This window comes from Salmo salar, chromosome ssa07 (assembly GCF_905237065.1).
Source record: "Salmo salar chromosome ssa07, Ssal_v3.1, whole genome shotgun sequence".
In the NCBI taxonomy this organism is placed as follows: Eukaryota; Metazoa; Chordata; class Actinopteri; order Salmoniformes; family Salmonidae; genus Salmo; species Salmo salar.
This window is the reverse complement of record NC_059448.1, coordinates 36,743,166-36,753,762: the sequence shown is the minus strand read 5'-3', so window position 1 is coordinate 36,753,762 and position 10,597 is coordinate 36,743,166. Positions and strand designations below refer to the sequence as shown.

The following is a 10,597-nucleotide window of genomic DNA, read 5'->3' as shown; positions in this document are numbered from 1 at the left end:
TCCTCTTGCTCAGTTGTGCACCGCGGCCTCCAACTCCTCTTTCTATTCTGATAAGAGCCAGTTTGCGCTGTTCTGTGAAGGGACTAGTACACAGTGTTGTACGAGATCTTCAGTTTCTTGGCAATTTCTCGTATGGAACCGCCTTCATTTCTCAGAACAAGAATAGACTGACGAGTTTCAGAAGAAAGGTCTTTGTTTCTGGCAACTTTGAGCCTGTAATCGAACCCACAAATTCTGATGCTCCAGATACTCAACTAGTCTAAAGAAGGCCAGTTTTAATGCTTCTTTAATCAGAACAACAGTTTTTAGCTGTGCTAACATAATTGCAAAAGGGTTTTCTAATGATCAATTAGCCTTTTTAAAATGATAAACTTGGATTAGCTAACACAACGTGCCATTGGAACACAGGAGTGATGGTTGCTGATAATGGGCCTCTGTACGCCGATGTAAATATTCCACTAAAATCAGCGGTTTCCAGCTACAACAGGGATTTACAACATTAACAATGCCTACACTGTATTTCTGATCAATTTGATGTTATTTTAATGGACAAAAAATGAGCTTTTCTTCAAAAAGAAGGACATTTCGAAGTGACCCCAAACTTTTGAACGGTAGTGTATAAATACAGTTGAAGTCGGAGGTTTACATACACTTAGGTTGGAGTCATTAAAACTCGTTTTTCAACCACTCCACAAATTTCTTGTTAACAAACTATAGTTTTGGCAAGTCGGTTAGGACATCTGCTTTGTGCTTGACACAAGTAATTTTTCAAAATATTGTTTACAGACAGATTATTTCACTTATAATTCACTGTATCACAATTCCAGTGGGTCAGAAGTTTACATACACTAAGTTGTCTGTGCCTTTAAACAGCTTGAAAATGATGTCATGGCTTTAGAAGCTTCTGATAGGCCTAATTTCAGTCAATTGGAGGTGTACTTGTGGATGTATTTCAAGGCCAACCTTCAAATGCAGTGCCTCTTTGCTTGACATCATGGGAAAATCAAAAGAAATCAGCCAAGACCTCAGAAAAAAGATTGCAGACCTCCACAAGTCTGGTTCATCCTTGGGAGCAATTTCCAAACACCTGAAGGCACCACATTCATCTGTACAAACAATAGTACGCAAGTCTAAACACCATAGGACCACGCAGCCCTCATACCGCTCAGGAAGGAGATGCGTTCTGTCTCCTAGGGATGAACGTACTTTGGTGTGAAAAGTGCAAATGAATCCCAGAACAACAGCAAAGGACCTTGTGAAGATGCTGGAGGAAACAGGTACAAAAGTATCTATATCCACAGTAAAACGAGTCCGATATCGATATAACCTGAAAGGCAGCTCAGCAAGGAAGAAGCCACTGCTCCAAAACCGACATAAAAAAGCCAGACTACGGTTTGCAACTGCACATGGGGACAAAGAGCATACTTTTTGGAGAAATGTCCTCTGGTCTGATCAAACAAAAATAGAACTGTTTGGCCATAATGACCATCGTTATGTTTGGAGGAAAAAGGGGGACGCTTGCAAGCCGAAGAACACCGTCCCAACCATGAAGCATGGGGGTGGCAGCATCATGTTGTGGGGGTCCTTTGCTGCAGGAGGGACTGGTGCACTTCACAAAATAGATGGCATCATGAGGAAGGGAAATTATGTGGATATATTGAAGCAACATCTCAAGACATCAGTCAGAAAGGTAAAGCTTGGTCACAAATGGATCTTCCAAATGGACAATGACCCCAAGCATACTTCCAAAGTTGTGGCAAAATGGCTTAAGGACAACAAAGTCAAGGTATTGGAGTGGCCATCACAAAGCCCTGACCTCAATCCTATAGAAAAATTGTGGGCAGAACTGAAAAAGTGTGTACGAGCAAGGAGTGGCCATCACAAAGCCCTGACAAACCTGACTCAGTTACACCAGCTCTGTCAGGAGGAATGGGACAAAATTCACCCAACTTATTGTAGGAAGCTTGTGGAAGGCAACCCGAAATGTTTGACCCAAGTTAAACAATTTAAAGGCAATGCTACCAAGTACTTTTTGAGTGTATGTAAACTTCTGACCCACTGGGAATGTGATGAAAGAAATAAAAGCTGAAATAAATAATTCTCTCTACTATTATTCTGACATTTGACATTCTTACAATAAAGTGGTGATCCTAACTGACCTAAAACTGAATTTTTACTAGGATTAAATGTCAGAAATTGTGTAAACTTCCGACTTAAACTGTATATGTGCCATTGAGAAACAGAAGTGTCAAAGATTTTTTTTTGCAAACCTCCTTTCTGAATTTAAAAGTAATCCTCGAAGTAAGCATTCGTTTTTCAAAAAGTATCTGTAAATCTCATTACAATATTTTTGCTGGTAACGTAATAGATTACAGTTACCGTTTTTTTGTAGTCCCTTACATGTTCCCACTTATATGGCTTGGAGCCTTTGCTCCTCCATTGATGTACCATTGTGTGTATTAGAGGGAGTGCAAGACTATATTAGTGCATCTGTGTGTAAGAGAAAGAGGTTGTATGACAGAGGGAGTGTGTGTGTTTGTTAGAGGGCACTCTTAGAGGGTTTTCTACTGGCTCTAATTACAGACCCTAAACATGCTTATTTCCTCACTTTCTGCCTGAGTACCTCCCCTCAACACACACACACACACACACACACACACCACAGCTTTAGTTGCCTCGCTCACATTCCCAAAGAAGCCAATGCCCCAGATCTTCTTGGTCACACACACTCAGATACACACTTAGACCAATGCCCCACAGAGGGAAAGAAAGGCTCTCTGTTAGGGCTGGGAACAGTGGTCTGACTCTGCAGTGTAGACAGCATGCCCATGTGACACTGGGAGCTGCCGTCCACCTAGCAGAGCGAGTACACAGTGGGCTACAGCTCTCCAGGAAATATTCTGAATATAAGAGAAAGTATCTCAATAGTCTTCCAATTTTCCTCTGCCGTCAGATCTGAAAAAGGGAAAGCTTAAAACAATATTGAGGAAGATTTATGGGAATTTGACTCTACAATTATTTCATCGTAGCGGCAGAAAGGAGACAAGGAACTTTGGAATCATGACCTTCATGGAAGCCCAGTCAAAAAGGTAATAGAATGAGGGTTTAGAATGTAGGCTGAGGTGAGTTCATGCATGCATGGAAAGCATGTCTGTTTACTGTTCCATTAAAACCATGGTGAATTATTTCCCAGGGGAAGGTCAATCATTGTAAACCAAATACTGAGATTCTACGCATCCATAACATTCCATAGTAAATGCCCTGCGAATAATAACAAACTCTGCGTAGGCTAAGTCATGTATATTACTCTCTTTATTAAGTGACACAGATGTACATTAAACGTTGTGTACAATATGACATTGAGCAAAAAAATATAAAGGCGCTGTTGTACCATACCAGCAACTTTAGTTGACAATTTGTAAATGTTAATTGAATGTCAAATAAAGATGTTGTCCGTGAGGCTTTTTTGTTTCTCGCTCTGGGTCTGCAAACTACAGGTATATTTCCCCAGTGTGTGTTTGTGTGTATTAGATACTTCAAGAGTTACTGTAGATTTACTACAAAACCGGAGTCAAGATATTAATAGTTAAATATGTTTCACTCACACAACCACAATAATGTGTGCATGGTGAAACACAGGATCCTTCATGAGTTACTGTAGATGAACTACAAAACCGGAGTCTGACTTTTATTCATTAAATAAAACGTTAAAATGGACAAACATGTTTCACGCAGACACACCCGCACACACATACACACACACACACACACACGCACACGCACACACACACACACACACACACACACACAGGGTTATGTACCAATATAGCTGCAGTCCAGAGAGAAACAAGAGGCATCAGTTATGATGACAGTTAAATTACGTATTGCAAATGCAAGTGCAGCATACATGAACAAAACAAATTGTCCTTGTGAGTATTTCTGGATTCTGTGGCTTCAGTGTTTGTGTTTTGGGCATTACAAGCCCTTGCCAGTCCTCACTAAGTACATTTTTTCCCCCTCAAAGTAGTAAAAGTCTACATTTCAAACCACATTTAGTGGTTTTGTGTGGGAGGCATGTCCATGGAGTAAAAATACCCTTTAGCCAGCGGTGTAGTGACATATCACTCCTTTCCTAAAAACTCAAGCCTGTGCTCTTTTCTGTAACTTACATTCACAAAAATGTCATATGAGGAGATAAACACATGGGGTCACTTCAGAACTTCCAATAATGTTATATCCTTAGAGCTGAGCATATGAGGTACATGAATGTAAACTATTTTAATTGCTGCTTAGTTTGCTTGGTATGTCAATCAATCGTTATGTTTATACTTTGCTCTTGCCTGTAGGAATGTAGCCCCTTCCAAGTGACCTGTCTTTAACATACCATAAGGCAGCAGTGGAAATCAATGGGTGCATAAATACCTATATAGTAAAATATAATCAATATGCATGAGTAGGATGGTTACCGTCCTCACAGGGAATATAGGTACATTCTAATAGATCAGTGTGTGAAGTTAATTCAACCTTATTCTACCAGGAAAGTGCTTCAAACTATGTCCTTGTTCATGCTCATAAGAGCTGTACACTCATAATTATCCCCGGGACAACAACAATGCTCAAATCGGTTAACAAAATAACATGTTGTGAGGCTCTTCAGTTGTCAGGTTACTTCAATGTCAGTTTATAATGATTCAAGTTCACTTTATCAGTACCAGCAGTACCAGCCTCAAACCGATCAGTAATCAATATAGTGTCATATAAAGTAAATGTAATTTTTGGGGGGTATATAAATCCATCTTTGGAGAGTGAGAGCATGTAAGGATTCTCACTGGTAGCTGAGTATGTGACATCAGAAGGAGGCAAAGGGAGTAAAACGTCTGTCTCTGCCAAATGTGCCAATGTCAAAGACATTCAGCTGTCTGCGTTCCCCTTTGCACAGATCTGGTTTTTGTCTGTTTTGGCCCAGAGAAAAAATAGGAGGTACATGAATACTGTAAAGTACACTATGTCTTGGTTCAGAGAAAAAATAGGAGGTACATGTATACTGTAAAGTACACTATGTCTTGGTTCAGAGAAAAAATAGGAGGTACATGTATACTGTAAAGTACACTATGTCTTGGTTCAGAGGCAATGTAAAACACTGAGTAGGATTACAGTTAAATAGAGCACAATAAAGAGACAGAGCTTTGATGCATATAACAGCTCCGTGGGAGTGTGGGAGTTGTTGGGTGAATGTATTTGTGGGTATGAGTGCATGTGCGCGTATGTGTTTGACGAGTGCGTGTGTATACATGTGCGCGTGTGTGTATTTGAAAAGAAAACGTACGCGTGCTCCTTTGTCAACTAGGCCATGTGACGCGTTGGACTCGTTTGTCAGCATTCAGCGGCTCAAAACCTGGTGTGCCGGGTTTCAACCAGGATCCTGTTTCATTCCACAGTAATGTAGGTATCCTCTCCTGCCACACCTCACATTCTTTCAGAAAAAAAACGGCCGAGGCATTAGTTACGTCTGTCCACCTGGAAGCTGAATGGAGGTTATGCAGAGGAGACAATGAAAGAGGGAAGACAGAGGTGGCGATCCCAGAGTTAGAAAGTGTCTTTCAGCAGTCCCAGTTTCCGGAGCGCTTCTCTGCGCGACTCATCCGTCGCTCCCCGTCCGGAGAACTGCACAGTGATCCCTTGGGAGCGGAAGGACGCCTTGGAGACGGCGGACTTCGGCCGGGGCTCCGGGGGAGACGCCACCACCCTGTTGGAGCTAGGGGGAGTGCTGTAGCGGAAAGGTCTGGGGGCTTGAGAAGGCACTGAGGATGAAGCTTTGCTGGGGGACCGCACTAGAGTGTGTGCGAGGATGTCAGGGGTGGTAATGGGGGAGGGGGTGGTGTGGGATGGAGTGACCATTCTGGTCTTCCCCCCGTAGCTGTTGACCTCGTAGGGCATGGTTTCTACTTTGGTTGGGATGGAGGTGGAGGTTGGTAGAGGCATCCTTTTGGCTGGGGTGGAGTTGAAAGCTGGGGGAGGCATCACTCTGGCTGGGGAGGGGGTGGAGACTGGGGGAGGCATCACTCTGGCTGAGGTGGATGCTGGGGGAGGTATGGCACTGCTCTGGATGTCTGGTTGTGGTGGGTCAGCCCTGGTTGTGGTAACAGGAGCAGGTTTCATTACCTTAGTCTTACCCCCCGTAAGGGTTGAAGTCACTGTGAGAGGTCACTAAGTGGGCCTTACTGCCATGGCTACTGGTGGAGGGAGCAGCAGCAGCAGCCTTAGAGGGGTTCACCATGATGGACTTCCCGCCGTAGCTGTTAAAGTCCTTGGACGAGACTTCGGGCGGGGGAGAAGCAAGCTTTTTGTCATGGATACTGGCATGAGAGCTGTTGGTGTTGACTGTTACTGGTGGCAAGGGGCTTGTCTGTCTGGCCACGCCTGGTTTACTCACGGGTGTCAGTGTAGGGGTAGGTGTAGGAACGGGTGTAGGGGTGGCAACCGGAATCGGGGCAGCAGCGGGTTTGGTGTTTGTGCTGCTGTTGGGGGTGATTATAAGAGAGAAATCTCCTGACGGGGAGCGGTTTCGGCTCAAGCCCAGTTTGGACAGTGCCTCCATTCGGGACTTATTTGGAGTGGGATCCCTGAAAGACACACTGCGGGTGGGAAGGTTTACCTGGGCCTTCTGCAGCCCATGGAGCTCCTCTGCCTCCACAGGGTGGGACGTCCCTGATAGGTTAGCCAGCATCTGAGACTTCCTGTCCTGGAGGTTCACACTGGCCAGCGAATCGCTGTGGTGCTGGTTGCTGCCCATTATCATGCTGATGTTGACGGGGTAATGGTTGGGCTTGGCTGAGGTGGTCGGGCCCTGTTTGATTGGATAATCTGGGGAGGTGGGTGGTCTCTCTATGTTCTCTAAATCAAGGTTCCTACGGTGGTTGGACAGGAGGGAGGAGGAGAGGATGTTGGTGTTCCCCCCGCTCCCCTGGTGCTCGGCGATCTTCTGGGCGATGAAGACGGGGGTGGGGACGGAGCCTACAGGCTGGTACAGGGCGTGGCCATAGGGGGCATTGTCTTTGCCAGGGAGGGGCAGGTTGCAGTCTGTAGGTAAGTGTTCCATCACCTCGCGCCTCGGTTTGTTATCAAAATGCCTCTCAGGGTTGTTCATTACCATATTCTGGGTAAAATCTGCTAAAAGAAAGTTTGAGAAATAAACTCATCAGTTCTATATACATTCTGTATCTTCGAAAGACAAGGTCAATGGCAAGTCTATATCTTCAAAAAACCATTGGGTCAATGGCAAGTCTGAATCATATTTCTTGTAGAATGACTACACAGTGCAAATGTCAATGCTGAGTAATCCGTCATTCTGATGACAGTGATAAAGTCTGATCTCATTTGACTGTAGTAATTCTAATGATCAAAGGGACTGATAATCATAATCAAATGTAAACAGTACTGTTCAGGGTGGAGCAAGTAGTGGACTGTGCTGTACCTGGCATGAAGGACTTGAACGGTGCCTGTATTGGGTGGACTAGATCAGGCTGTGCTGGGTGAACCAGGTCTATGATGTCCTGGTCCTTGGTGCTGGTGGGTCTGTCCAAGGCTGAGCGGGGTGGTACGGGGCTGGGGGCGGATGCCAGGATGGGGGGTCCTGGTCCATTAAGCTCATCTACTGCTGGGGCAGTCAGAAGGGAGTCGATGGTCTCCTCAAAGAACAGGATACAATCCTGCTCCTCCTGGCTTAAGAACTGAAGCGCCTTATCCTCCTGTAGGGGGCGACACAGAGCACAGGGCAACACAACACACATGAGTTGGATGGGAAGAACCGGCTACAAGGACACACTAGTAGATCATAAAAAACGTAAGTTAAAGGTGCTCTTTGGTTAAGGGGTAATTGGTCATACATGAGTTACTGTTTTACAATAATGTATGTCACAGTAATGTATCTCCTATACCATCTCAGGTCTGGTGTATGGAATATACTTCCTGTTTCCCCAAAAAAGTTATGTAAAGGATGTAAACAAACACAGATCCTGTTGGTTTAGCCTTTCCCCTCATACTCGAAAGGACCACACACACTACACCGAATGTTGATCTGCCGTTCGTCTGGCGTTCTTTCGGTGCGCCATGTACTAGGGACCACCCGCTGGTGGACATCTGACTGCCAACATTTTTGAACAATTCTTAACTGAGAGACCCTGTGTCCCAATCCAGCAAGCTGCCTGCCATCTCAGTTGAAACCAAACACAAAGACCATTGACTTTTGTTGTGTGATGCAGGACCTACAAAATTGCACCTTAACCGGTTTCCCTTAGTCTCTGTGGTGTGTGTGTGTGTCATCCCTGCGGCATGCAACAGGATGTAGTGGTTAATCCTGTGTAATTTCTCAGTGACAGTATGACAGAGGGGGGCATGGAGACAGACTTTGCTGTATAAACAGCACAGTCAGGTTTTTTAAAGTCACACAATGAAAAGCACCTGCTCTCAACCAGGAACAGGTGAATTCTTCAATGCCATGCCCCCCTAACATGGGTGCATAAATTGTGAACAAAGGGAGAAATATTTCTCATTTTTTATTCGAGATACTAAGAGAATAAACCATTAACTGAAAGGGTTTCATACAAGTTATACTCACAAATGGTCTACTGCGGGAGTTTCTATTAGCGCCATCATGACCCCCGTTGACCCCGAAATGGAGGTTCGGATTGGCCTGCACTCGGACGTCCATGGTTATCGGGTCAAATGCCAGGCGACTCGTGGGTATCTCATGAAGGGTCAGTGGTTTCCGAGCAGTCCTTGGAGAGAAAGTCCAGGAACGTGTCTGCTCTCACTGAATAATCTTTTAATCTCCTCAAACACCGTCTAGAAACAAATAGAGAGAGGAGTAACGGCTTAAAGGAAAGGAGGCCATCTCAAACAAGAACCCAGTAGTAGTTGTACAGTATAAGACTACTTCCCTGATAGCCTGAACTAAGACTGTACAGTAATAGAATGAATGTAATAATACAGTGGTGTTTTGGTTTACTATAACATCAATAGCATGTTGTTGACTGTCTAAATACTCTCAGGGGAAACAGCTGGTGGGAACAGAACACTCCCCCACAGCTCTCCTTGGGACAATGTCTCCCTCCTTCCTTCCCTCCCCAAACACTTATTCAGTGTAAATCTATATCATGTAAATTCCAAACTCTCAACACAAAGTTTGAACTCCAAGCTGACACTGACTCAACCATCTCAGCTGAAGTGAAGTATCAAAGTCATTTTGCAACAAGTTGTCATGTTTACCATTGCTGGTCGCCTCAGCTTGAGGGAACACATCCCCAAGTCATAGTCAAGAACAAGGTGCACCTTGTTCAGTAGTTCCCTCGACTAGTGCGTCCTTGTCATTTGTGATAGTTATTACACTCTCGATAGCAGGTAGTTATTACAATATACCTATTACATATAGTCACGTTTTTTTTCCACCAGTCACTCCGTGGGTAGTGATGGCACAGAATCACTGGTACAGAGCTCATAAACTGATAGACGAATTATTCTGGATCAGGTATGTTAGCGACGAGCAAACAGGCTCCACCAGACAAGCCCTCCTTGTTTAGGACCTTAAAATACACCTACATTGGACGCTCAAAGCTGTTGAGTGATTTGTCAAGGTGACTGCTTTGACACATTCCATTCTCGCCACTGGTTTCGATGTAGCCTATGAGTTTACGTCATGATCAAATAAAACCTAAAATGAAGATATTTTGCAGTGGGACACTGGGACTTCATATTCCCAGTCCCAGTATTTTCTATGCAAATATCCTACCCAGTGAGTCCAAAATAGGTTTCCATAGACACAGGGTATGGAAGACACATTTACATTGAATTTACTTTACTTAACTTTCTTAAAAATTGAGGAGATGCACTTACCTTTATAATAATCTTAAAATAACCATAGGCTACAGAGAAAAATATCAAAATGTCCCAAAACTCCACTCTGTATACAGGGATGGAGTAACAAACTCTTCCTTTTCGTAGAACAAAAACATGAAATCGTTAGCGTTGTTCTTAAAGTTCTCTTCCCTCCCGTCTCCTTGCGGAACAGGCGTGCTTGGCGAACTCCCCGTGCGTAATGTGGCAGATCTCTTGTTCCAGTGGAGCCTTAAGCGCACAGGACTCCACCCACTACAGCAGCTGAGCAGTAAACTGGAGCTTTCGTTCAAGTGCTGGAAACTGCCCACTGACTCATATAAATTATTAAGACCGCCTTTCTTTGAGTCCCAGTTAAATATGTAGGCGATCATAGGCTTTTTCACTTACACATTTAAGCAACCTTGAACTTAACGCATGCACTAACGTGTCACATCTGGAATGTTCTGCAAACCTTTTGCTACAGACCCTATAGCCTTAATAATTACGAGCTAATATCATGCACGAAATGTAATTAGTAATACTGTTTAGCCTACAAATTCCGTGTAGCAGTTTTTGCCCTGCCCTGATTGGGACCAACATTTAACAAACCAGACTCTCTAGACTAGAGTTTCATTAGTTTCAGCTTTGGCACAAATGAGATTGGCACCCAGTGCACGACATAACCTGGCCTTGTTAATAACATTTCATTCATAGGCAGGCATGT

The 10,597-nt window shown here is 44.1% G+C and overlaps 1 protein-coding gene across 2 annotated transcripts; it reads right to left on the bottom strand.

Moving 5' to 3' along the window:
• Positions 1 to 3,294: 3,294 nt before the first annotated feature.
• LOC106609127 (proline and serine-rich protein 2) lies at positions 3,295 to 10,162 on the bottom strand. Of its 2 annotated transcripts, none has more exons than XM_014207583.2 (4): positions 9,892 to 10,162; positions 8,618 to 8,844; positions 7,475 to 7,748; positions 3,295 to 7,170 (listed from the first exon to the last, which is right to left on the bottom strand). In XM_014207583.2, exons 2-4 carry the CDS (start codon positions 8,708 to 8,710, stop codon positions 6,170 to 6,172), a joined length of 1,368 nt encoding a protein of 455 aa, XP_014063058.2. In that variant the 5' UTR covers positions 8,711 to 8,844; positions 9,892 to 10,162; the 3' UTR covers positions 3,295 to 6,169. The 2 variants fall into 2 exon arrangements, with proteins under 2 accessions (XP_014063058.2, XP_014063060.2); XM_014207585.2 differs by having other exon boundaries at positions 3,295 to 7,167.
• Between the last annotated feature and the right edge of the window lie 435 nt (positions 10,163 to 10,597).

Excerpts from the sequence above, each read along its gene's own strand:
- LOC106609127 (XM_014207583.2), bottom strand. The coding sequence starts at position 8,710 with ATGGACGTCCGAGTGCAGGCCAATCCGAACCTCCATTTCGGGGTCAAC. Across the intron at positions 7,749-8,617 it reads ACTCCCGCAGTAGACCATTT|GAGGATAAGGCGCTTCAGTT; the intron begins GTGAGTATAACT and ends CGCCCCCTACAG. Across the intron at positions 7,171-7,474 it reads GTTCAAGTCCTTCATGCCAG|CAGATTTTACCCAGAATATG; the intron begins GTACAGCACAGT and ends ACTTTCTTTTAG.